This window comes from Maylandia zebra, linkage group LG13 (genome assembly GCF_041146795.1).
Source record: "Maylandia zebra isolate NMK-2024a linkage group LG13, Mzebra_GT3a, whole genome shotgun sequence".
In the NCBI taxonomy this organism is placed as follows: Eukaryota; Metazoa; Chordata; class Actinopteri; order Cichliformes; family Cichlidae; genus Maylandia; species Maylandia zebra.
This window is the reverse complement of record NC_135179.1, coordinates 8,706,905-8,734,729: the sequence shown is the minus strand read 5'-3', so window position 1 is coordinate 8,734,729 and position 27,825 is coordinate 8,706,905. Positions and strand designations below refer to the sequence as shown.

The 27,825-nt window shown below is 39.4% G+C and overlaps 2 protein-coding genes and 1 long non-coding RNA gene across 7 annotated transcripts in view; 2 read left to right on the top strand and 1 right to left on the bottom strand.

Annotated features, from left to right (window-relative positions):
* Positions 1-7,285, top strand: part of abch1 (ATP-binding cassette, sub-family H, member 1) — a 34,880-nt gene extending 27,595 nt beyond the window's left edge. For all 4 annotated transcript variants that reach the window (XM_076891478.1, XM_004553464.5, XM_076891480.1 and 1 more), the window contains 4 exons: positions 283-386; positions 3,892-4,051; positions 5,246-5,350; positions 7,151-7,285. In XM_076891478.1, coding sequence (XP_076747593.1) covers positions 283-386; positions 3,892-4,051; positions 5,246-5,350; positions 7,151-7,257 — 476 coding nt within the window. In that variant the 3' untranslated portion in view covers positions 7,258-7,285. The remainder of the gene's footprint in view (positions 1-282; positions 387-3,891; positions 4,052-5,245; positions 5,351-7,150) is intronic.
* LOC143421772 (uncharacterized) lies at positions 6,021-17,705 on the bottom strand. 2 transcript variants are annotated; one of them, XR_013101340.1, is made up of 3 exons: positions 17,651-17,705; positions 6,966-7,357; positions 6,021-6,874 (listed from the first exon to the last, which is right to left on the bottom strand). It is a non-coding gene; the product is annotated as an uncharacterized LOC143421772 (long non-coding RNA). The 2 variants fall into 2 exon arrangements; XR_013101339.1 differs by lacking the exon at positions 17,651-17,705 and adding an exon at positions 7,475-7,538.
* The window catches only part of peli1b (pellino E3 ubiquitin protein ligase 1b), a 68,007-nt gene continuing 53,025 nt past the window's right edge, over positions 12,844-27,825 (top strand). Inside the window, exon 1 of the mRNA XM_004553461.6 lies at positions 12,844-13,092. The gene's annotated coding sequence lies outside the window, so the exon portion shown is untranslated. The remainder of the gene's footprint in view (positions 13,093-27,825) is intronic.

Here is a 27,825-nt window from a genome sequence, read left to right as displayed (position 1 = left end):
ATTGAGTATTTGTAATTATATCAAAAATGTGTTATAGTTGCAGGTATCACATGTGACTTAGTTTGTAATAAAAAAAAGTATAATATAGCTGAGCAGTTAAAAAGTTTATGTTTATGAAGCAGTTTATGTTTATCCTCTGTTATGATTATGATTTGATAGATACTGGGAACCCATAAATTGACTGCAACATTACGTAATTGATTAAATAATTGATGTGAATGTAAAATGTGTAAAGATCTTTTAGTGAGTTTATTGAATTTTGTCTCTCTGTGTTTCTATCAGGTGTGAGCTCTCTGGAGACGATGCTGGCTCACCTCTTCTCTCAGCTGTTCGTCATCAGCGTTCAGATCATCCTGCTGCTTCTTATGATGCTGCTCGTCTTCAAGGTAGAAGTAATAAAACCGAAAAATAACACAGAAACTCAAAATACAGACGTAGTCAGATGAACCTTTGCAGCAGTAAAAAATGAAGTCCACAGAGAAGAAAGTGTCAGCAGGGGAAATGAATGATAAAAATAGAAGCCTTAAGAACGGTTTGGTTATATAAACAAGGCTGACTGTTATTTTTACCTCACAGTATAACAGATGTCACCTCACTGTTTGCTTCTTTAATTGATTTTCTGTGTTTGCTTTCAGTCAGTGTAATGCCAATAAGTGTTTGCAAAGCCAGACCACATGGTCAGTCCTGTTTAACCTTTGCTGAGACCACAACACGGTCACTTAATGTTAAACACTTTAGGTTGAAACGTGGTATTTCCTGTGCTCTTTGCAAACTCATTGTGTGAGGGAGATTTTCTTTGCTTTTTAAAACGGCCTCTGATATGGTTTCGTTCAACATGCAGGGAACAGCTCTGACATACTGAAGGTTAATCCCTCGCCGACCTTTTACCATCTTCATTTGCATTTTTCCTACATCATCAAAATCAGACTTTACCTGCAGTGGATTCAAGTCATAATTTTATGATAATTTTATTAACCTCTATTTTTTTTCAAGCATATACCTTGTTTCCCTCATAAAAATTTAGTTACAGTGCACTCAAGAGGAAATATATCACATAAAGGCCACTTTCCACTTTCTTCTATTGGTCCAAAACAGTTTCATAACATCACTTATGTGGCAAGACAAAGTTCAGCTACTCTATATACACATGAACTTATCAAACAGTGCTGCTTTTCACTATATTATGACTCGAGATTTAATGTAGAATCGCTGATGTCATGAAACATGTGACAAATCTTGCCAGTTTTCATTGGCTATTTGCTGTTTTATGACTTGACTATGAGGACATGAAAACTTGTCTTCACATTTAAAGACTTTAAACAGTGGCTCAGTTGTGTATTGGTTTACACTAACTGACTAACAAGCAAAAAAAATCCTAAAAGGAGATACAAATCCCTTTGGAATTGGGCCAGGAAGAATATATAAGGGAAAGTAGCTTCTTCTTTATTTAAAGAATATTAATCCTTCTGACATCCAGTGAGAAAAGTATCTGAACTGTTAAACCCAGAGTTTTATGGTTTTCTGTTTTTCATTAGTTTATGCTGTTGTTATGTTGTTGCTGCTAAAGACATTTTTGGTATTTTATTTATTTTTGTTGTACTTTTTTTAAAGTCTACTTTTAATTTTTATTACCATTAACTTAAATGTCCCAAGTTCGATTAACTTTAATATCCTTGGCTTTAATGACCAAACCAGTGGGAACATCGGGATTTCCTTCACTACTGATTATTGATAGACATCCATATGAAATCAATAGAGAGAAGAAAGAACAGAGTATAAATGTGAGTGTGCGTTTAGTTCATGCATGGACCTGCTTTTATGCGTACGCTCCTCTATGTTAGTGTGTGTGTGTGTGTGTGTGTGTGTGTGTGTGTGTGTGTGTGTGTGTGTGTGTGTGTGTGTGTGTGTGTGTGTGTGTTTTAATTAAGGTGCTCAAGTCCACAGAACCCACCGCTCCATAAATCACTTCCCGCTCCGGCCGTATCCAAGGATCACTGCAGGATCACCACAACAACAGGCCTTGATTGCTGTGGCAACCGAGTGGTCATGTGGTCTCTTGGTGCAGGTTTATTTTTGCACGTTGTCAGGGGAGACGGGAAGTGTCTTAACACTCCAAGGAGGGCACAGACACACACACACAGTTTAGCGAGGGAGCTTATCACCTGGAATCTTGTGAGGCGAGATTTCCAGTCTCTGTTTTACTGCTTTTATGTGACTTTGAAAAGTTTCATATCTCATTTACATCACAGACCAAAGTTCAGTATCAGTGATATTTCTTTCCATTTCTTGTGGTATTTTTGGCTGAAGATAAGTCCAGAAAATCAAAGTGCTTCTACGTTTTTTTTGTTTTGTTTTTTTATCTTTTCCCCGCTTTCTTTTCATCTCATCTTCTTGTCTTTTCCTGTGTTATTTAAAAAAAAATCCACTGATTCAAAGTCGCCCCAGGTGATTTAGTATTGCACTCTGATATGTTACATGTGGTGGACACTTAAACTCCTCTCTGCAGTGTCTGATTTTGTACACCACTCTTTAATGCATGATAACTTCCCATATTAACATCACAGGACCATTTCACTGGTGTATAGTCAGGGTAAGAACTATTTGTCCTTGTTATCTGTGGTGAAACTAAATGTTAAAACTCCTTAAAATGGCCTTGAATGTCCAGGGATGGAAAAAACAACCATAACTTAAAAACGTAATTATTACACATTAGGAAAGAGTTTTCAACTGATTAAGACAGAGATTAGGATCAGCCCTGCAATCTCATTTCTTTCTAACTCCTCACCTCTATTTATTTATTCATCTTCAGACTTCTCTTTCCCCACAGACCATGCAGATATGATAAAATAGTGGAATTCCCCTTTAACAGCCACACAAGATGATTGTACATCATGTCGGGAGTGAGCATGCAGCAAGCGCTGGTGTAATTTCATGTCCATCAAACGTCTTTCACAGCTCCTTTTTTAAAATTTATCATATCATGGTTTTCCATGGCTTTAGCTTCATCAATAATTCTGTGACACAAACATAAACCATCACAAACATTTTTAAAAAAAACTACTATCATCTTCAAATAGTTTTAGAAACTCCCAGCAGACAGACAATTGTAATATATTTTACAAGAAAAGCTTACATTGTTTCTAAGTTTTAAAAATCTGGTTGTAATGCTGCAGTTTCTCTGTCTTTATTCAGCTTTTTCTACTTGTGATAAGAAATACTGTGCTCGCTAAAACAATATTGAATACTTGACCATCTTTAGCTTTAATCACAGCACATTAGCTGTGACATCATTTTGATGACCTTATGCAATGTTACAACATTTATTTCCAAGCAGAGCAGAACTGATGATGAGATGCAGACAGTCAGCTCACCTCATTTTTGGGGTACATAATGTTGCTGAATTAGACCTGACAAAATGAAGCAACCCCAGATCATAGCACAGCCCCCGAGAGGCTCACAGGAAGTAGACGTAATAGGTGCATCACTTTATCCACCTCTGTTTTTACGCTGATACACCAGTCAGTCCGGAACAGCGTAAATATGAGATTATTCCCTTTTCCCATTGATCCAGAGTTCAATCTTTATGCACCCTAGCAAAGAGGTTTTCTTCACACTGTGCAGAAAATTATCTCACTTAGTCGTTGAAGATTTTTCTTTTCCAACCATATGATTTTTAGTAATTCCATCACTGTCTTAGTAATAATTCGATGGAAGGCCCTTACCCATGTTTATGATGCTGGAAGTACTGCTTTGTTCTAGCTTCCCCTCTATTTTTCTTAACTGTTAGGTCTGCTGCAGCTTTGCATTTAAAATGCCCACAACTTAATCAAGCTTGTTATCTTTTTCTTACCCCTGCTCTTCATCTCTTTCTCTCTCTCTCTGTCTTTGCAGAACCCTAACGAAGGGTCCTTGGTGCTCGTCATAATTCTGATAGTCCTGCAGGGTGTCACAGGCATCTCATTTGGCCTCGTAATCTCATCTGCAATCGACGACGAGCAGAGCGCCAACCAGGCCGCTCTGGGTATCTTCTACCCCAATCTCATCCTTAGTGGTAAGCAGTGAGATTTACTGTTGTGAGTGTAAAAAGCCTTAAAAAGCACAGTAGGTGTGAGTCTGAGCATCACTGAATCAGGGAATTAGAATCTGATTAAATCATCTTTGATGTTGTGAACTGGGTGTAAGCATTTGTGTAGGTAGTGCAAATAAATGGTGGTTTTATTTGGATTAAAAGCTCAAAACTTTAGAAGCTGTAGGAGGATGTGTAATATTTTGTATATATACATTATGGGAAATGTGTTTATCCTTTGCTGACACTGATGTGCAAATAAGCTTACAAAGACTAAAGCCCACTGCCTAACTCACTGATGTTTAATCATTTGTAGCAGATTTTCTTTAATTTTGGTTTTTCTTATGCACACTAAGTCATCCAGTGTTTTCATATCATATCAGACTTCTTGTTAGCAGCCCTGCAGTTGCACAAACTGGTTGCTAGTCTTCCCAAGGGCCACGTAAAACAACAACAACAAAATCCAGTGAAAAAACATGCAGACAAGAAAAACATGCCTGAAATATACAATGAAGTGTAAAATACTCTTATATCAGTGTGAGGCATATCAGATTTGTGATATAATTTTGACATGCTTGTTATTCCTTTGATTAAGTCCCAGTTAATGATTCATGAGTAAAGAAACTGATATTTTTGAAGATATTTTTGGAGGATGTAATAGTTACTCTGCATACATCTGTGATGTCAGACCACACAGAATAATAAGAAATTCTTTAAAGGCTTTTTCTTATTTTGATGCTGTGGCCTAAAAGGACGGAAACAGCAGTGAATAAAATCTCTCCACTGCAGTGTTCATCCTGTTGCTGTTCTGCTCTGGATCTTCCAGCCATATCACAATATTTCCATCTTTGAACTCTGAGTCCAGACTTCCTTAGAAAAAGATGGAATTCTGAACATCTGCAATTCAAAGCAAAATTTGTGTGCTGATGAAGTGATTGCTGCAGAAGCGCTGCTAAATGCACCGTGAAGTGAGATTAGTTTTTCAGCTGCTCAGACTGAACTTTGAACCTGATTTGGAATGTGAAAAAAAAACAGAAAAAAAACAAGAGAAAGGGCAGATTATTTTAATGCTTCACAGCCTGCTTGTTATCAGAATCTAGACACAAAGCATTCCTGCTGGAGGTGTAAATGATATCTTACCCACATCTGACACATTGTCCTCTCTGTCCTGTCATGTAGGTATCATCTGGCCCGTGGAATGTATCCCGTATCCTCTCCGCTACCTTAGCCTGGTCCTTCCTCAGACCTACGCCTCAGAAGCCCTTCGCTGTATCATGTACAGAGGTAACGCTCATGCACAGAACACATCACACACAACAACAGTTTAACGTCATGTGTTGTTGCTGCGCACCATATGGCATATTGGTAGCGTGTAAGAGTTAGCAGCGTGTGCACGGCTCAGATGATTACGTTATGAACAACGGAGCCAGTTGACTAAATCATTAATCAGCTCTGGGTCCAGTGTAACTCATCTCTCAGGAGGTGTAGTGGTTTCATCTGTCTTCCAATCTTTTCTCCTCCTGTTGACCTCTGAACAATAAGACTTGATGACAGCACGAGCTCCCCTTGTGCTATTTGATACAGAGGAAGTCGGAGGAGCCATTTCCTGTTTGAAGGCCTTATCGTATAGATGTGGTGGAAAAAATCTCACAGGGACAAGTCCACAATGTCAGAGTTCAATTTAGGAAATGAACTGCCACCTTTCTTTTCTTTTACCATGGAAAATGCAGCTTCATCCTGCCACATTTGCTAACTGGACTTGATGACTGTTTAATCTCATACAAGATGTCCCTGTCTATAAATGCAGACCCAGATTTAAGATCAATCTATTATGCTTTGTTTTATTTTCTTTTTTTTCCAGGGGTCGTAGCTTGTACTAAAACCTTTTTGAGATACTGAGGTCAGCTTATATATGAGAGATCCCTGTGAGATAAAATTTGAGTCTGCTCGAAACACTTGGTTTCCCCCACCTTCAAAGGGGAGCCCATTATAAGAAAACTGGCATGAAGCAAAATGAGCTACAACAGCTTATTTCAAATCGAGGATAAACTAAGGGGCGCTCTGAGGTCTATTTTAAAACATGCATAGCAACTCTAACAGAGTCCAGCAGACATGAAAATTTAACAGTAGGTCAGCTTTAAATGAGTTGAAGCTACATCTGTGAGTCACTTTAGTTCTTTTTTTTTGATTGATAATTTTTTAATAGACAGAAAAAAAAGAGACACAAGTTACAAATTTCTAAATCACATCACGTTGTGTCCACTTTTTGTAAACCCTTTCTTATTCTTATTGATATAAAGGGTTAGTTTACTAAAGTCTTGGAAAACTATAAAATTCTTCAAAGACTGTCGGCTATTAAAAAAAAAAGCAAAAATTGTCCCTGATTTTTATTGAAACACCGGGGTCTCTTTCAGCAGCCTTGCCCTGTCTTTGATCTCTCCGTGTCCACTCTGACCACTTGCAGGTGTGCGTTTGCAAAACAACAACCTTCAACTTGTATTTATTTTGTCGGAAGAAGTTGCAGGGATCAATCTGTTAAGCCGGGTGGGTGATGCATACCACAGTTTGGGGGAATTTCATCAAAGGTCACACACAGGTTACATTAGAGCTTCCCACTGGCAGTCTGACCCATTGGACAGTGTCACAGTGCACAACACTGTAAATATATCTAACAAAAAATGTAAAAGCATGCTCCTTTTTTGCACAATTGATCTGACATGCCTGACACGTCTCTGAGTTGCAGCCCAGCTCCCATTGATGGTCCTCAACATGAAGAGTCAAATGGGTACAGAAGCTGATGCTTGCTCTCTGCACAAATCACAAATAAAAGGGTGGTTAGAAAGAAATCTTAAATTGGCACGAGCTCAGGGAAATACACAGAAGTGCATATAGAGACAACCTTGAAGTGAGGGGGTAGAGTTTCTGCTTTCTTGTAGGTGCAGTCTCAGAACTTTTTGATCACAGTTTGCATAAATCTGGTGCTGAAATCGTCGACCTTGTCTTTTTCTGTGTCCACTCTTTGCTTGTTTTGTCTTTTGTTTTCTTAATCTATGTAGTAATTGTAGATATAAATCTTCCCATCAGGCTGGGGTTTGTCTCGGATGATGGTGTGGCGAGGCTTCGCTGTTACCCTGGGCTGGAACACTTTCTTCCTCATCCTGGCGACAGTCATCCTGAAGCTGCGGACGTGACAGCCTCACCCCACAGAGCCTCCCTCAGAATGGGGGGGTGGAGCTGTCAGGGGAAGTCCTGAAGTCAACGACTCACCAGGGCCTCCTGCATGTGGATGGACTGGGGCAACAGCAAGAGGGAAAAGGGAGGAGAGGGGTTCACTGTGGTGTAATAGTTTGATGGGTTGAATGCATCAGTCGCTCTCCTCCAAATTATGTCTCTCTCACACACACTTACAAACATAGACTCCTGGGGTCCCTTATCCAGCTGCCTGAACCTGCAGCAGTTGCCTTTGGCCTGTTTAAACGCAAGTGTGAATTTAGGATGCTGCACACAGAAATACACAAGGTAGAAAATCTACATGCACAATATGTTATTTAAGTATCGTGTGTGGTCCTTTAGTTTGTTTCAATTCTATCCGTAGCTTCTTTAACTCAACACCATCTGAACGGCCATGCACCAGCTCAGTGTTATTATTTTTGTTTGGCCTTAGTCTTTAATGCTACTAAAGATTTTTCTGTAATACACTTTATATTACATCAAGTGGAGCAGCCCATTTTTGGGGGGTGGGGGGGGGGGGGGGGGGGGGGGGGGGGGGAGTGAATGTAACTGTTTTTTGTCCTTGCAGTATATACTGTCTATCCTGTGTATATTTGCATTAAACAGACAAATCTGTTCAAGTTTATATAAAAAAGAAGAATCTTAGCACAACAGAAGCTTTTTGTCCACAAGAAAATGTGAAAATGTTTTTCAAGCAGAGAACCTGAGTGGAGGATTGTTGCATAATGTCGTGGGACTAGTTTTAAAGTGCTGATTGCATCATGTTGCTCAGAAGGTTCTCACCCACAGAAACACCATCTTCTCTATTTGCTCGCTTTTGATGTTTGCGTTCAGCTTTTTGTCCTGTCTGGTTATGACTTGACAGGAAGTGGTTTCATCTCACCGTGTTACCAGGTGCTGAAAAATCGTCACGTAGAGGTGCATTATTCAGCCTGAAGGTTTCCTCTTTTTTTGTGTGCCTGCTTCTCTTTTAGGAGGAGATGGGGAAAGTATTGGTACTGTATCTGTTTTTTAATTATTATTTCTCTCTACTTTGCTGGACAGAGTGGAGGTTCTTGGACAGATTTCCTTTCGCTGGTATATAGCTGTCCTAATCCATACAACTCTATTTTTTACACAGACTTTTTATTTGCTCAGACTTTTTATTAATCTTTCTTTAAGAATAATACAGATTAAAAGCACACAGGAGTAATGCTGCTTTGAATTAAACATGCTATGGAAATTAGGGAGGAAAAAAAAGGGAAGAAAAATCAAATGAAAATGCAGAAATAAGGTGTTTATAGTCAGAAAGCTTGGTTTTCCTTCCTTTTTTATGTAGAAGTAAACTGTAATGAAGAAATTTTAATTTTGACTTTGGGGGTGCTTTGATATCCTACAACAGATACCACTCTTTGTTTGGGAGGGTATGTTTCCAATTAGAGGTTAGAATAAACAATGAGAAAAACAATTTTAAAACAAGACATGCCTATATCTCACAGGTTGTTTATTTTTCTGTCTTAAATCTACATCATAGGTGCATCATAACCAGAAACCATGCACAATAACCTGATGTGCACCTCCCCAACAATGTAATTATATGTCACACTGATGCAAGGGCAGGTGTAAATGCTAGAAAACCATGTGGGCCACTTGTGTACGCTACATCGTAGTGTCTGCATAGATTCACTGCAGAAGAATAACTTAAGTGTAAACCAGTGAGCTGTCTGCCTTTACCCATAGCATCATGTCTTCAGAGGAATAGTTTGACTTTCTGGTGGCCTAATAATAGGGGAAGATGTAAACCGTTGGCTTAGCTTAGCGCTAATACAGGAAAGGGTAAAACAACCTGCCCAATTTTAAAAAAACACAAAAATATTTAAAGGTTAATACATGTTTTGGTTCATCAAAAAAATATAACTAAATGACTGAACTAAAATAAAAATAAGGACCTATTCAACCACAAGTATTTTTTTGCTGTTCAAGAGCTTTTTAAGAAGTGACATTGGTAAAAATCCTTTTATCTATTTTCTCAAAATATCAACGTGTTTCTTTAAATGTAAAAACCTTTGAGAGACCCACAGTGCTGCAAAAGCACCAAACCAGCATTACATGTCGTGCCAGTCTAAGATTTCGAAATGTTTACATTCATTAATGTTTAATAAATCAGATTTTACTTTTTACCCAGTTTTTGTTTCCATCCTGTTGATCTAAAAACACATACTGATGCATAATGTTGGTTGGTTTTTTACCCATGATGCAACAGTGCTGGTAATGGCAGTTATATCATTAATATGTCCTTTAACAAGATAAATAATGAATCTAAATGATTGTAAGTCCCTCTGCTTGCTTTGTGTTGGCTTACATTATGGCTTAATGATGATGTGCATACACCATGCTGTGTACTGAGATTTTCTTGCACTGTAAATCTGCTCTTGCTGCTCTGCTGTACATTCATCAGTGTTCCTGTCGCACATTTTATGGGACATTGTGTTCTTGATTGGTAGAAATAGGGGAGCGTTGACGTATTCATCTTATTTAAACAGCTTTCTATTATGTTCAGAGGATTTCTAAATGGACTGTGAGGATATACTGTAGCTCTGTTCATATTCTTACCTCTGTGCCTCAGTTGACTTTCATCACACGATAATGTGTCTCTATATAAAATCATGTTAAAGTGGTGGTAAAATTGGTACAGCTCGTGTAAAACTGTTGCTGATTCTGTGAAAATGCTTTTGTTTTGTTTTGTTTGTTCTTGGAAAGCTGATATATTGTTGCCAAAAACTCAGTTTGATCTGTGTAAAATTTCTGATTTTTGTTCAAAAGTGCTTTGAATCGATTACTGAGTCATAATCTTGTGTTCACTACTTACATTTACTTTCCCACACTCCAGTACCTACAGCTAAATAATATGTAAACGCAAACATCTGAGCAAAAGCCTGCATGTCTTTGCATCTTATGATTTACATGAACTGCAATGATCCAACTAAAGATTCTGATTTAAATGAGCTATGGGGATTCTCCTGTATTGGTTCTATAATACTAACGACACCACAAGAACAAGCATATCAAATTAACCCTTTCACGCATAGTGGTCACTACAGTGGACAGCTATTCAAAGGCTGTTTTCTTGTATTTGTGTCATGTTGGTGGTATACTTGCACATAAACCTCTGCATTGGACACTGATGTGTCACTCCATACCCTGCCACCCACTGGTTGTTCAATGTTACTATAGATGTATGACGTGTTTCATTGTAATTATTGTTATTAAACCCTGTCATGCATGAATTATGACAACCTCAATCAGAATTTTTTTCTCAAGTATTTTTATTCATCCTTTCATGCCTAAAGATTACTAAAAATGCTAAAAGATATAATCCTGATTGAGGTTGTCATAATTCATGCATGAAAAGGTTAAGTATTTTAGACAAGATGGATGCAGCACAACATTCACTGACCTTTAGTTCTGCGCCACCAAGAGATCTGCATTTTTCATTGCTTTGTTATTAATTTCAGCATTTAGCTGAACTACTGCTATGCCTTACTGCAGCCTGCGCAGCTTTGTGGTGTACCCTGCGGAGAGTAACGGCTGCTTGTGTCCTTGAAATGTCCGATTTCCCTATTCTGAAAATGTGTTTTCTCAGTTAATCTCGATAAGCCAGTTTATCTCTTTTTTTTTTCATTTTGAGGGAACGACAAGAAGTGGTTGCGCAAATCGTACGTGTTGCAATTGAGTTTTTTGCAGTCAAATCACTACATTTGTTGTGTTGTTTGTCTGTGTTGCCAAGCCACCATCAGCCAGATCTGACCAAACACCCGTAATGCCCTCAGAAAGCAGATTAGCTGAACTATGAGTGTCGAACACCCAAGCAAATGTAATCGCTGATGATCTTATCAAAAATATTTTATGTTGTTAAGAAATTTTAAACAATTTTTTTCAGTGAATATAAGTCTGAAAGTTTTCTTCAGTTCACCTTGATAGCATGATTAGAAGCAGCCAAGTCTTATTCAGAGTTTAGTCTTTTTGTAGTTGGAGTATTGCAGTTCATATAAACAATGTTATGAAGGTTTGTGCTGCCAGGTTGAATCACATCCTCTCTGCTCCAAACTCTACCTCCGCTGTCTCTCCCTAAAGGGCATGTAAAGCATTTATACTCCTGTGTTGTGACATTTATGCACTGTGAAAGTGGACAAGCGTGTCTGCATTCATGTATTCTCAGACAATAAACTCGTCTGAAAAATCCTCTCTTTGTCTCCTCCTTCTGAATATTGGAGCCATGCCAGATTTCACTCGATGCCTATAAAATCCCCGCAATTCCTGTGGTTACGATAAACACCCGGAGGCCATGCACGATGGATTTATTTGATGACTTCATAGTTGCGTCATTGTGTTTGTTACCTTAGTGATGGAGAGGACCCCACTGCGTCTTGTATTCTTATCTGACTGCTTGACTGTTTGAACTCTGTGTGCCTTTGTTTGCGTCAGATTAATGTTATTAGTGCTTTTGTTTGTTTATTCAGTCGCATTGAGGGGACTCAACTTTTGGGGACTAGAAACATAAGAAAAATATATGATCAAAGCCCAAGGGTTGGGGTTAGGCTGGGAATTTAATGCATTTCCTCCTCTGAAGTGATGGAACATGACTATGTGTGGTAAGCATGCCTCATGGCCCATTGTTCATGTTTATGGGAGATAATGAGTCTGTGCATGCTTGTGTGGGTTTACGACCTGGGCACAAATGTTTCTTTCATTAAACACATTCAAACATAATTATTGTGTATGAGCTGTCAGCGTACTATCTTGAAGCCACGTTTGTGCACAAAGGAAAAAGTGTATTTACACAACTGCAGAAAACAAACAAACAAACACAAAATACATATTTTGTAATACAACTCAAAATATTTGTCCAGGACACGACTTAAGACGTGACTTTAAGCCTTGACTTTAAGCCTTGACAGTTTTCTGCATTCATCCTCTTTTCAAACACGAACATCAGCATTAACACTGTTTTTCTTCGGTGTGCACATTTCCTTATTTCTGCTCGCAATGGATGTTTTTTTGGCTCTGCACCATATATTACATAACTGGGCTTTGACACAAAAAGCTGTCATTGTTTGATATATTTGCTTTAGGTGAGCACACGCTGCCAGGCTGAAAAACAAATCTCATGGGATGCCAAACTCAACATTGCATTAGTTCATCTCTCAGCACTTTTCATCTCGCCTCTCCTGTCTGTCACACTTAGTCCCAACCCAGACTCACTTACTTGAAGTCTATAAAATGTATCTTAAAAAGGTTCTCTCTTCCTAAAACAGTGAGACAGTATATTTTCTCCAGTGTAAATCAGTAGCACTGTTGTTTTTCAGGAGTTCAAAGAATAAAAATAAAATCGTTGCATTGTGCAACAGTGCGGATATGTTTTTGGACAACAACAGGGTCCGATGCCCTTAGCAGACTTTTGCATTTTTCTATTGTTGTGCAGTTTGTTGGGAAAATGAGGATTCCATTCAAGACAGAGTGAACTCTATGAGCGGAGTTGTTCTTGATGCTTAATATACAGCCAGTGGACTCTTTATTAGGTACACCTTTCTGCACAGGGTTGGACTGTGCCTTAATTCTTCATGTCACAAATACAAGACAGTCCTGGAAACATTCCTCAGAAATTTTGGCTACAAATCCATGATGCTCAACACATCCCAAAGGTGCTCTATTGGACTGAAATCTGATGGCCGTGGAGGCAATGATCTGAGCTTTGTGGCAGTCGATTTATCCTGCTGGAAGGCACTATCAGAAGACACTGCGTTCATAACACTCAGGTAGACTGTAATATTTTAATAATGCTCTGTTGGTACTAAGAGCTCCTCAACATTACACCACCAGCAGCTGTCTGAACTGTTCATACTCTTGATGCTTTTGTGTAGTTTTTGCCTAATTCTGTCCCGACTCTCTGAATGTCTCAGTAGAAGTGAGACTCATCAGACCAGCCAAGGTTTTTCCAATCTTCTATTGTCCAATTTTGGTGAGTCAAAGTGAATTGTAGGTTCAATTTCCTGTTCTTAGCTGACAAGAACGGCACCCTGTGCTTCAAAGTTCAGCGTATTGTGTTTGACTTAATGCTCTTCTGCATATCTGGGTTGTATCCAGTGTGCTTTTTTGAGTCACAGTTGCCTTCCTGTCAGCTTGACGTCGCCTGACCATTCTCCTCTGATCTCTGGCATCAACAAGTCATTTTCACTCAACGAACTGCTGCTCGCTGGATATTTTCTCTTATTTTGGCCATGCTCACTGTACACACGAGAGATGGTAGTGTGGGAAAATCCCAGTAGATCAGCAATTCCTGAAATACTCAGACTGGCCCTTCTGGCACCAACAACCATGCCGCATTCAAAGTCACTTAAATTAGCTTTGTTCCTTTCTGATGCTTTGTTTGAACTTCCGTAGATCATTTTCATCATGTCTGCAGGCAAATGATGAGTTTCTGCCATGTCGTTGGCTGATTAGATATCTAACAAAGAGACCTGTGAGTGTATGTGTGCGCAGTCTGTGACTGAGGGTCTCAGATGACTTCTTCACATGGAAGGTGAAATTAAATGGCAACAGGTATTGAAAAATTTGCAGAGTAAACCTGAACATATTTAATTACACCCAATATTAACTAAAACCCTAATCAAAAGATAAATGGAGCCAAAATTCAGATATTAATACTGAAAAAAATTGTTCATCTTAAAAAAAATCAGTTGTCTTCTTCTTCCCGTTATTATTATTAGTAGTACTAGTAGTTCTAATGACTCATGATCTGTGTTTACATATAAAAATAAATGATGTTTCCTTCAAGAAATGCTTCATGTTGACTGTTTAAAATTTACCACATGTGCTTGTGTGCTTATGTGCATGCAGTTTCAGTTGTGAAAATCCCCACGCAATTCTCTTTGCCATGTCTTAACTGCTTCTGTGCACTCATGCTGCTCTAAATCTAACATTTCAACCAGGCTGTACACCTCATAATGCAACCTCTGGAAAACAGATAACAGCCTTACTGACAGGCTGCTATTAAAACAGTCCTTCAGTTCAGTGTGAAATAAGAGACTGGTTGTCTCTCTACACTCTATTACAGGCGTTGGTGAGCTTGGTGTGCTACCTAATTACTGTCAGTGACTCTGCAATTACACTCAATGACACTTAAATCAACTCTAAGCGTTTGTGTTGTCATGCCGATGCAACTGACTCACAAATATACATATATATGGTGCAATGTGAACAAATGCACAAACAAATTTGCAACAGTAGGAGACGAGCATGGTAAAAAGGCTCTCTGGGAAACTGATGTAACTGATGAAGAAACTGATGAAGGAAAATTCAGGTTACAACTGTACACATCTGGATGACATTACTTCTAATCATTTTGAGACTCGTCATATGTTTATTCTCAAAAAACGTTCCATTTTTTACTCTTCCTGAAAACATCACGGTGTAGTTGAAGTTAGTTTGAAACGAAGCCTTGCGTCAAATTAACTGCTGTCCCATTTAACAAAGGGGCAATAAACCAGGAGAAATACAGCGCACCGCATGCTAGTGGTGCACGTGGCAATAAAAGTTATGATTTAAGGGGATGCAATCATGTGGGGGATGATTTCATCCCCTCAAATGGGACACAATCAGCAAACCCAGAACAGATTAAACCAAATAAAAGCTGCATTAACCGCTATCAGTTGCATCAAACTCTGGAAGAGTGCACAGAAGAGATAGTTACAGCAGAAAATGGCATCGTCTGTTGGAGGAAATGTCTTATGTCTTGTCAAATAGATATTACTTATCAATGTGCATACTGTACAGTAGTTAATGTATTGGTTTACAGAGGCTATAAAAAGCTGAACTGAAGGCGTCGTCTGTGGATCTACCCATTCAATTTTCCTGTTGATTTAAAACAGATGTCGGGTAAATTACATCTGTACAAAAAAAGAAAAGAAAAAAAAGAATAAAAAAATTTAAGTTCACTTATTTAGGTACAGAAGGAGATCGAGACATTCATTCCCGAGTTTCAGCACTTTGTTCAGTGCTTTGTTAATCTGTGGTCTGTAATAAGCCAATAAATCACTCACATCGCTACTAAATCACTTTGAAAAGGTCTAAGTCATCATGTTTGATCTCTGCGAGACCAGTGGGAAGCCAGATCTGAAATGTTGTTATCATATCAGGGACTCTTCAGTAGCTTCGGTTTCAGTGCTGCACAAGTCATTCAGAGAGTGAGACTGTATGCACGTTTGTATCATTGTTTCAAATGATCTAAGAACTAGAGGAAGGTACATTGTGATTTATAGTGTGTGAATGTGAGGAAGTTTCACTAGTTCACAAAAAAGTTTTCCACACGGTCAGATTCATAGACAACGCAGCATTGTGTTCTATTCATAGCATGAGATACAAAAGGCCTGGAACCTTTCTAGTTTGGCTTTAATAGCCCTATCCACCCATGCCTGCCACTTCATTAGGTACAGGTTGGACCCTTTTTGACTTTAGGGCAGTTTCAGTTTTTACTGCATAGATTCAACAAGGTGCCGGGAGCGTCCCTGGACATTTTGGTCTATATTGACATAACAGTATCACACAGATTTATCGGCTGGGCATTTATGAAGTCAGTCTCCTCTTTCACCACATTCCAAAGCTACTCTGCTGGTCTGAAATCTGGTGACTGTGGAGGCTATTTGAATACAGTGAATCCATTGTCTGTTTGAGTCTAACCTTATGACATGGTACATAACCCTGCTGGAAACAGTCATCAGATGATGGGTACACTGTGGTCCTAAAGGGATGGGCATGGTCAGCAATAACACACAGATAGGCTGTGGCTCATTTGGTGTTAAGGGGCCCAAAATATGTCAAGAAAATATCCTCCACATCATAATACCACTAATAGTAGCTTGAGCTGTGGATCCATGCTATCATGTTATTTGTGCCAAATTCTGACCCTACCATGTAAATATCGCAGCATAAATAAAGAATCATCATGCCAGGTAACATTTTTTTCTAATCTTCTGTTGTCCAATTTTGGTGAGCACATGCAAGTTTGCTTTTCTCAGCTGACAGGAAGACTCAATATGTTGTGCCTTCATAGATCCTCTTCTCCATACCTTGGTTGTAACAAGTGGCTATTAGAGTTGCTGCTGCTGCTGCTGCCTTCCTTGCCCCAAACCTTCTGCCCATTCTCCTCTGATCTCTAGCATCAACACCACCCTTTCACTCAGAGAACTGCTTCTAACTGGATATTTTCTCTTTTTTGGACCATTATCAGAAAACACTAGAGAAGGGTGTCTGGGAAAATCCTAATAGATCAACAGTGAAATACCCAGACCAGCCTATCTGGTACAAACAACCATACCATGGTCAAAGTCACATAAATCCCATTTCTTCCGCATTCTGACGCTTGGCTTGAACTTCAGCAGGCTGTCTTGACTATGTCTACATGCCTACATGCAGTTGCTGCGATGTGATTGGCTAACTAGATGACTGCATTGCCAAGCTGAACAGCTGTACCTAAAAAAGCGACTGGTGAGTGTATATTTCCAGTTGTGTATACAAAGATCTACAATGCCATCTATAAAGCGTGCATAGAAGTTAATATCATCTCGTGAATATGTTCTGCAGTAAATATACAACCACTGAAGTTTTTATGGAGTTAAACATTATCTGGTTATCTAACAGCAAAATTTTAATAAGTCCAACCATACATCCACCGTTTCAGATGCAAATGCATTTCAGTCAAATGACGCGCTGACAGCTAAGACAGAAAATGATGTTTTCCCATTGCCTCTTGCTTTGGTAACTTTAATTTCTAAACTAGACCACAAGGAGTTTAAAAAGTACAACACACTAAAGGTTACAAGACATAACCTAAACTTTAAATGGACTGCATTTATAATGCACTTTTCTAGTCTTACCGACCATTCGAAGTGCTGTATAAAATATTCTTTGTGGCTTGTATTTTTACCATATTAAAATGCATGCAGACAGGGGGCTTTCATTTTGAAATCCCATCAAGAAAGATGGCATCTCTTCTCAGCCCTTCTCAGTGAGGAGTTTCAGTTTGGTTCATTTACATCTGGAGTAAATTACTGTGCATGCTACTTTATACTGTATGTAATAGCGCACATTAAAGTTTCTCAATCACTCTCAGAAATGTTGCTGTATAATTATAATATTTGGTTCTTCAGTGGGACAAAGCAGCGTTGTTAGGCAGAGCCAATTCCACACTTCATCCTTTGACAATATGAGCAATCGCCTTCAGTTTTGTTAATCAAATACACAAAGTAAAGCACACACACACACACACACACACACACACACACACACTCTCTCTCTCAAAGCAATTCTGAAACCTACCAGTTACAAAAGTCCTCAGTCTCGTAATACCAGCACACTCACACACACAAGCGCACACACACTGATTCACTCTATGTGTTGCTTTGTGATATGCTAAACATTCTGTAAACATTACCCTGTGCATGGTTACTGTCACCATGGCAGCATGACAACAGTGCTTAGCCCGGCCCCTCAAACACAGGACAGTAGTGTTATTTAATATTTGGCTACCCATGAGCACAGCATGTTTCTATCACATAATCCTGTCACACTAGTGAAGACTTCTCCATGCAGCCTTGTGCAGCTGAACACAGCCCAGCTGTTGCTATGTTTTGGTCTGATCGCACAACAACAACAAAGGATAAAATGCTCCCTGAGAACAGACTGGCCTTAGTGCAATCCCACACACTTTGTCCACGGTCAGCATCACATGGGATGAGAGCAGATGCTTTTGCTCAGATTTAGGGCGCTTAGATCATTCTGAGGTTGTGTATCAAGTTAATTAAGGAAGGACGGAAACAGATATGTTTATGTGGCTGTAACTGAGGAGATTGATGCCAAAATAAGTTTTTGGCCAACATATGAAAAAGTTATTTTAATCCACTTTTTGTTTCCAAAACAGCATCAAGATAGAGGCTGAAAACCCAGATTGTGTCATGAACCTGAAGCCGGGGTCAAACTCTGTCAAAACATTCAGTAGCAGAACACAGAAACAGCAACATTCTGCTCGTTTAGTGAAACTTGCACTTGATTAGTTCTGGTGAGACGCTTAAGTATAAATGCCAATAAATGTACTTTAAAAAAAAAAAAATCCTCTGTAGTAAAAAAAGCAGCCATCGTCTCTGATTCAACCAGCAGAAGAAGCAGAGGTCAGGAGACTACATTTTTCTTCTCTCATTACAGTTAAAAATCAGAGCTTATTTAAAGTGTTTCATTGGGGGCGATCGTGGCTCAAGAGTTGGGAGTTCGCCTTGTAATCGGAAGGTTGCCGGTTCGAGCCCTAGCTTGGACAGTCTCGGTCGTTGTGTCCTTGGGCAAGACACTTCACCCGTTGCCTACTGGTGGTGGTCAGAGGGCCCGGTGGCGCCAGTGTCCGGCAGCCTCGCCTCTGTCAGTGCGCCCCAGGGTGGCTGTGGCTACAATGCAGCTTGCCATCACCAGTGTGTGAATGTGTGTGTGAATGGGTGGATGACTGGATATGTAAAGCGCTTTGGGGTCCTTAGGGACTAGTAAAAGCGCTATATAAATACAGGCCATTTACCATTGTTTTGTTCATCTCTGTCTTTATTTGGTATCATCTTTATTTAATCACTTGCTCATCATTTTTTGTATTGCTTATTGAAGTTTCTTACTGCCTGCATTTATATCAGTCAGATTTTTGGTTTTGCTCATTTCTTCATGTAAACTGTCTTTAAACGGTCTCTTTAAACTGAATCAGAATCAAAAGTAGCTTTACTGGTAAAGTATGTGTACACATACAAGGAACTGGGCTCTGGTTCAGACAGCGACATGACACAGACAATAGTAACATGTATAGTATATTTATATGTACAATGGTGCAGATTACAAAGATGCTGGAAGAAATAAGTTTTCTTTACTATAAGTTTTTTATAAGTTTTTTTTTTTTGTTCAGTCTTTTTATCATGCATTTTCCTAATTTTTAAATCCTTTTTAAAAAAAATATTTATCCGGGTCAAATCCGGATTTAAAATTTCTTAATTCTTTACCAAGCAGCAACCTCAGGGGCTGAAAAATAAAGCTAGCTCAGAAGCTCCAAAAACTGCAGTTCCTCTACTGGCCACTTGAGGCCAGCTCCAAAGTCGGGTAGTTCTTTTAGACTTAGCATTATTAGGAGCTGTGGTTGATGGATGTCTGCTTGGCTTCACCTCTGTTAATCTGTTCTGGACAAAACTGGGAGTCTCAGCAACAATTGTGGTATTAAACCCTGTCCACACAGGAAGCTGTTCCATCGTCAAGCATCACTTTGTGGCTGATGGTTGCCTAGGTAACCTCTAATACATTTACTGCCGTGTCATATGTCAGTCAGTGCTATTCTGTGTTCTCCTTCATACTCGGGTCAAGGACCCACTCACTTTGCAATTATTTCACTTAAAGTCAGTGAATGCGATTGGCTTTCTTCACTCTTTGGCCGCCACATCGCTGCAAGCTGTTTCATTTTGTGGACGTAAGTGCCTTTTGGAACATTTTTAATGCAATTAATTCAAGTTATACAGCTTGCTGTGTGGTTTACTGCATTAATACATTCTCAAAAATGTCCGTCCTCCAGTTTTGAGTAGTAAAATTGTTACTAAATACTTATACAGGGTATAACTGTGGCATTATTCTGTATATAACTTTAAGCTAATATCACATTTTGGACTCAAGCAAGGTTTTTTACCATGTGCACACATAAGTAACGGCAGGATCCACCTGTACCCCAAGGGTTTAAATCCAACCATATGCGCCACAAGTGTGTGTCTACATTTTTCATAATTTCCTGATGTTTTACACAGAAGTGCAGCCCACTGGCTCCTGCACAGAGGCGCACTTGTCAAAACATCCATACCGAGTGAAATGAACTGGCTGAAGCGCTTTCACCCGAGGAATCAAAGGAAGGTGTGTCTGCTGCTTTCAACCCTGGAAACGACCAGGAGCAGTGTTGGTGTTGTAACCGTAGCAACGTAAACAGGAGGGTTCAAACACTGATTAAAATGTGTGCAAAGATTATGCAAGGTGTGTGTATGGAAGTGTGTGTCTATGTGTGTGTGTGTGTGCATGCATACTGCACACATGGTTTCTTATGCTTCTTAACTCAAAGCCTTAAAGTCAGAGTCTTCTTTCAGTCTCTGAAGCCCGTTGAAAACCACTTCAGCTCACAACGCCCACTACTCACTCCTGGCATCCAGTGGAGCAGCAGGCGTGTATTTTATTAGGAAACGTAAGTGTGTGTTTTACAGCGTCTCAGCAGCATAAAAATAAGTCTGTCTCTGTGCTGATGTGTGTGTGTGTGAGCAAAGCTGAGTTCAGTTTAACGTGTTCTTGGCCTCCCCTGATTTTTCCACTCATTCTCACATTGAATGAGTTGTCTCCCACTCTATCCAACTATATACATCCAAGCATCATCAAAAAACATGAAGGTCTTCTGGTAAGACTGATCTTTTGGGCGTTATATACACACAGCTGGGGCCGTATTGCAGTCATTTTTTTTGCACCACATCTGGTGTGGTTTCACTTCCCAAGTCTTTGAAGGAGAAAAGGTCATTTCAGTGAGATTTAGTTTGTTCCTACGTGTTAATTTTTAAGGTTTGGGAAAATATTTTTTCTAACGTACGTCATTATTAACTATTCTTTTTTTTAATTAAGTGGAATATGAACTGGTCCTCTTTGACTATGTGTTAGAATAATTGTACCTTTCACATATCTGCTGAAACTGGTCTGAGCCACCAAACTAGTTTCCTTCCTGTGGATTAATGATGTGATCTAGCGATGTTTAGTGATGAACAACAGCTCTGAAATGTTACATAACATCCTGTATTCACCAGCAGTTCTCAAGCATAAAGTTGGGATTTAAGTGTTTTTGTTTGCTGGTTGCATTTTTTTTTTTTGCCTTTGTTGGACAGTCACTATGTGAGAGACAGACAGGAACCACATGTTTGTTGTGTGTGTCATGGCTATAATTAAACTAAGGCTATTACGACCATGCTTGTTTCTTATATATGGGTCAGATGATTTATACACTTTACTTCTAAGTTCCACCTCCACACTCTATTATAACTGTCAAACAGATTTCAACAAAATTTGGATCAATGGTTTAAGAACATGTGCATACATTTCAGTATGGAGGAAAGCAATTTTCAAGGATTTCCGTACAGGGAGTGAATTTTTGGACAAAGGTTATTGATAATTTGATGCAGACTCAGTAATTTTAAATAATTTGGCAAAAAAACAAATGTAATATCCAGCGTATACATCTGCCAAATCAAATATGCAGTGCTACCCGCTGTGGCGCCCCCTTGTCAGTGATGGAGCAGCTGAAAAGTAGCAGATTTTCACTTATGCTGCAATGCTTTCTGATGACTATGTTGTTATTATTTTTATTATTTAATATTATCTTCATATGAGATAACATCAATCAGTCACACTTCAGAAAACTAGCTCTAATTCCAATCCCTTCATTGACTACTGGGTTGCTAAATTCTACAATAAGATACAGTTAGGTCTTAAAGTGTTAGGACAATAACAAAGTCCTCCAAATTATTTAGATAACTGACTGACAAAGGGCTCCATGACCTGCTGAGTTCTGCTGTTTATCATTAAAAGATTCCAAGTATAGAACAAACATTTGGTAGCTGTTTACTGGAAGTCTCCAAACAAGGTCCAAGGATATGTCAACGCAAGAGAAGGAAGCCATCATTAGGAAAACCAAAATAAACCTATCGGATATATAACAAAAGCTTTATGAGAGATCATTCTTAGAAGAGAATTGATTTACTGTCCAACTTAACAACACCAAAAGGCCTGAAAGATCACAGAGGACGACTCTTACAAACTGGGCCACATGGCCATAACAAATGGGAGACAAGATAAGATAGGGTTACTGTATTTTCTCCCATAGGAGAAAATCTTCCAAGTACTGTACTAAAAAAACAGACATTAACACCAAATAAGACAAAAACTGCAAATGGAAACACATACATGGGGATAAATAATAATAAAAATAATTTAAAAAACAAGTACTTAAAAACTCTCCACTTCTCTGTCACTCAGTCACAAGCTCCTCGTTTATTTAACTGGCAGAGGAATACATTAATATTTATAGCAGTCATGCAACCCCAATTCCAAAAAAGTTGGGATGCTATGTAAAATGTTTTTCATGATTTTCTTTGTCATTTTTTGGTGTCATCCAAATGTTTTTATTTGGTTAAAACTCTGGAATGAAGACCGGCCAGCTCACCACCTCTTCTTGTATGAGGTCATGCTGTTTTAATAGCTGCATTATGCGTTTTTGCATTGTCTTGCTGAAATATGCGGGGCCTTCCCTAAAAAAACAGGTCATTGGATGGGAGCAGATGTGCTAACTACCAATCCCATAGGCATTAATACACTCCCAATGCCATGAGAGATGTGGACTTTTATACTGAGCGCTCATAACAAGCCGGATGAATCCTTTCCACTTTGGTCTCGAGAGCATGGTTTCCATGTTTTCCACTGAAAATTTCAAAGACCACAGAAAACCGTTCCACTTTACTTCAGCCTATTCTGAATAAGCTTTGGCCCAGAGAAGATGACAGCATTTCTGGATCATGTTCACATATGGCTTTAACTTGCATTTGTGAATGGACAGACAATGATTTCTGAAAATGTCTCCCATCCCATGTAGTGACTTACACGACAGAATCATGTGTGTTTTTAATGCAATGCTACCCGAGGGCCTGAACATCACAGGCATTCAGTATGGGTTTTTTTTTTGCCTTGTCTCCTTGTGCAAATATTTATCCAGATTCTCTGAACCTCTTTTTAACGCTATGAACTGCAAACAATGACAAACTCTTCACAATTTTACATTGATGAACATTATTCAGAAATGATGCCACAATGTCTGGGCCCAGTCTTTGTACAGAATGGTGAACCTCTGCCCACCTTGAGAAACTCTGCCTCCCTAAGATGTTCTTTTTAGACCCAATCAAGTTACTAACCTGTTGCCAATTAACCTATTTATTTGCAAAATTATCCACCAGGCGCTGCTTATCAGTAACATTTACTTCTAGGCTTTTGTTGCCCTGTCCTTTTAGTTTTGAAACTTGTTGCTGCCGTTAAATTCAAAATGAGATAATTTTTTCCTTGTTTCAACATTAAAGATTTGATATATTTTATGTTTTCTATTGTTAATACACAATAGATTTATATTATTTGCAGATCGTTGCTTTCTGGTTCTATTTAAACTTTAAACTGTGTCCCAGCTTTTTTTTAGGCTGGGGTTATACAAACATTGTGTCATTGTACAAAAACCAATGGGTCTGCTAAAGTTTCTGGATCCACATATTATATAAGCATACCTGGTGCTGTGTATGCACTATTTTATCCCCAATCAAGACATACTGGCTTGGCTCTAATATAAACTAGACAGGAACACAAGCTTTGTATTAATGCTTCAGGTGTGCAATGACAGCTTTGTCATTGAAAAAGCTCAGACTCGTTATGCAAACAGCGCCGAAAAGTTTCGTTCCACCGACTGAGTCCATGTCCTGGATACTGAAATATTTTGACTCAAACAAAAACAAATACAAAGCCGATAATTCACCACATTAAAAACTGTTAAGTTGGTTTCTAAAACAAAAAGATGATTTCTGGAAAACACCCGCAGACTCGCTCATGCTCACACACTCACGAACTGGAGGAAAAAGGAAAAAGATGGCATGCAGCGTGGTGGAGATAAAGACAAAAATGACGGCGGCAGCAAGACAGACAGTAACACAACTTTCATTCCAGTTAGCTCCACCCAGGATAAAGCTTTTAAAAAATGGTATGTAAGGTGTTTTCACTGAAAGTGAAGTCATGTACAGCATGTCTACAGAGTTATTATCACATGAATCTCACAGACTGACGTGAAAGGGGAGAGGCAGCAAAGCAGAATAGCTGGTGTTCAAAAGAACCTCATAATGTTTTGGTCTTTATCAAATCATTTTACTTTATTTTTATTAGATATGAGCATTTATTTCATCCAAATGTGGATTAAAAGAAGATTTTACTTTTTTAATAAAAATAATTTCAGTTTCAGTGCATTTATTCTAGTAGAGACAGTGCAAATGCCTACTAAGACAGTCTATTACCATTATCTATTACCACATCTGTAGTGAGTGCATAATTAAAATACAGTGTCGTGAAAGTCAACTAGTCTTTCCAGATCTACTACTACTTGACTGACTCATGCATACAACTCATACTTATAATCCTACTTTGCATGAACTACGTGAGTCTTGTGCACGCACATATGTTTGAAATATAAAGGTTTTATTTTGAAACTCTACTTTGGAGCATTACCAAACTCTTAAAAGCAGAGATATTAAGAAGGCTTTGCAAAAGTACATAATGTGAAAGATACGAGCCGTCGTTACCCTTGTGTGTGTTAACGGCCAGCTGTACCAATGTATCAGCAGCAATGCTGGGAAGTAACTTTAGTAGTTACATGTAATTGTCAAACGGCATGGTGGTGCCGCTGTTGCCAACTGTTCCTTGGTTAACAGTTGAAATAAACGGTTAACATGACAATTTAACATGATCTCATTAACATGAGAAAACAGATGATTCTCTGCTAGGCATACGTGCATACCTGCTTGGTGTTAAAGAGTTATTGAGATGTCCTGTATCAGTCCTCGTGGCAGCAGAGATAAATAAGTGGCTAAAAAATAGATAGATGTAAATTGTTTCACATTTCCCCCCCTTTTTTATATTATTTCATAAAACATATCGTTTTAGACACACCTTTAACTGATATATTATTCTATACTTATTCTGAATTTCCTACAAACTGTGTATGGTCGTTTCCCCTTCATAAGATAAGATAAGATAAGATAAGATAACCTTTATTAGTCCCACACGTGGGAAATTTGTTTTGTCACAGCAGGAAGTGGACAGTGCAAAAGTTATGAGGCAAAAATTAGAATGCAATAAGAATAAATACAGTACACAACTGTACAGAATAGAATAAAATAAAATACTATATACAGTAGAATAAAATAAAATAAATATACAATAAGATAAAAATAGAATACAAATACAAATACTATATACAACTGAGTAAAAATACAACGATGACAGAAAGGATTATTGCACTTAGTATTATTGCATATGTATGGATGTGTGTGCTTGATCAGTTAAAGTCTTTATTATGGAGTCTGACAGCAGTGGGGAGGAAAGACCTGCGAAATCTCTCCGTCCCACACCGTGGGTGCCGCAGTCTCCCACTGAAGGAGCTGCTCAGTGCTGTCACAGTCTGCTGCATGGGGTGGGAGATGTTGTCCATCAGGGATGACAGCTTAGCCGCCGTTCTCCTGTCACTCACCACCTCCACTGGGTCCAGAGGGCATCCTAGAACAGAGCTGGCCCTTCGGATCACCCTGTTCAGTCTCTTCCTGTCCCCAGCAGAGATGCTGCCGCCCCAGCAGACCACGCCATAAAAGATAGCAGAAGCCACAACAGAGTCATAGAAGGTCTTCAGGAGTGGGCCCTCCACTCCAAACGACCTGAGTCTCCGCAGCAGGTACAGCCTGCTCTGCCCTTTCCTGTAGAGGGCGTCTGAGTTATGAGTCCAGTCCAGTCTATTGTTCAGATGAACACCAAGGTACCTGTAGCTGTCCACAGCCTCAATGTCCATACCTTGGATGTTCAGTGGTTGCAGTGGAGAATGCTTGTGCCTGCGGAAGTCTACCACCAGTTCCTTGGTTTTACTGGCGTTGATCTGGAGGTAGTTCAGCTGGCACCAGTCCACAAAGTCTTGGGTCAGACCTCTGTACTCCTTGTCGTCCCCATCAGTGATGAGGCCGACTATTGCAGAGTCATCAGAGAACTTCTGCAGGAAGCACTGGGTGGAATTGTGGGAGAAGTCTGCAGTGTAGATGGTGAAGAGGAACGGAGCCAGAACCGTTCCCTGTGGGGCCCCCGTACTGCAGACGACCCTGTCCGACACACAGCCCTGAGTCCTCACATACTGTGGTCGGTCGGTGAGGTAGTCCAGGATCCAGGTAGTGAGGTGATGGTCCACTCCAGAGTTCACCAGCTTGTCCTTTAGAACCGAGGGAAGAATGGTGTTGAAGGCACTGGAGAAATCAAAGAACATGATTCTCACAGTGCTTCCAGCGGTCTCCAGGTGAGCGAGGGAACGATGTAGGAGGTGAATGACGGCATCATCCGCTCCAATGCCAGGCTGGTAGGCAAACTGAAGTGGGTCCAGTGATGAGCTTATTAGGCGCCGAAGCTGAGCCAGGACCAACCGCTCCAGGGTCTTCATCAGGTGGGATGTCAGAGCCACCGGCCTGTAGCTGTTGAGGTCCTTGGGGCGTGAAGTCTTTGGCACTGGTACAACACAGGAGGTTTTCCAGAGCTGTGGGACTCTTCCCAACCTCAGGCTCAGGTTGAAGAGGTTGAAGAGCGGGCAAAAAATAACAAAGAGTTAGTATGAGTTAGTATACTAAGAGTTAGTATACTATATGAGTATAGTCTTAGACCATAGCTTGTATATGACAGATGTATGCAGCCACTATTGCTTGAGCCACTGGTTTTATATTCCTAATCTTGAAGCCATTAGCGATTTAGCCAGTTAGCAATTTAGCCACCAAAATTTTGGCTTTTACACATAAAGTAAAGAAAGCAAAGTGGAAAAAAAAAAAAAAAGCCAGAAGTTAGCAGATCTGGATTAGAAAGTAGTCCATTAAAAATACTTTAAAGTCACCAGCAGAACAAACACAGTGGTGTTGTCCAGTTCACTGTCTTGAATTAGGGGAGCCTAGCAAACACTGGCCTGTCAGAACATCTGTCAGTCTAAGCCGCCAGTATCTATATCAGCATTAATGTTATGGACAGGTCTTGGGGGTCCAACCTGTCCATAAAGGTAAAGTTAAAGGTCATGGTAAATTATGTTAGTTTGGTAATGAAAAGACCCACAAGGCAGATAAGCTACTGTATCTTGAGATTAACTTAATTATTTGGTTAATAGTAGTTTAGTTCTTCTGCAGCAATCAGTATAAAATCAAGCACCTGGCCATGCATTCTAACTTTTCAAACATTAGTGAAAGAATGGGCCATTTTAAAAAGCTCACTGAATTCGTGTGTGGTACTGTAACAGGTAATTTGGTGAAATTTCTTCCCTCCTAGATATTCCATGATCGATTATGTGTTATTATGGCAACGTGAAATTCAGGCACCAAGTGGAAGACAATGTAAAGTTAAAGAGCGGGGTTGCCAGCTGCTGGGGCACATATTTCACACAGTTCAAAAACTCCTCTGGCATTAACATCAGCACAAAAATTGTGCACCAGGACCTTGATGGCATGAGTTTACATGACCAAGCAGCTCCTGTACATGTAAAGTGTTGGTGGCCCAGTATGCTTGTCCGTATGATGTAGTTTCACTTAAAAATTTCAAAACAAATGGAAATGCGGTGACGATATTGTGCGCTAACAGTCAACTGTTGTGTCTGT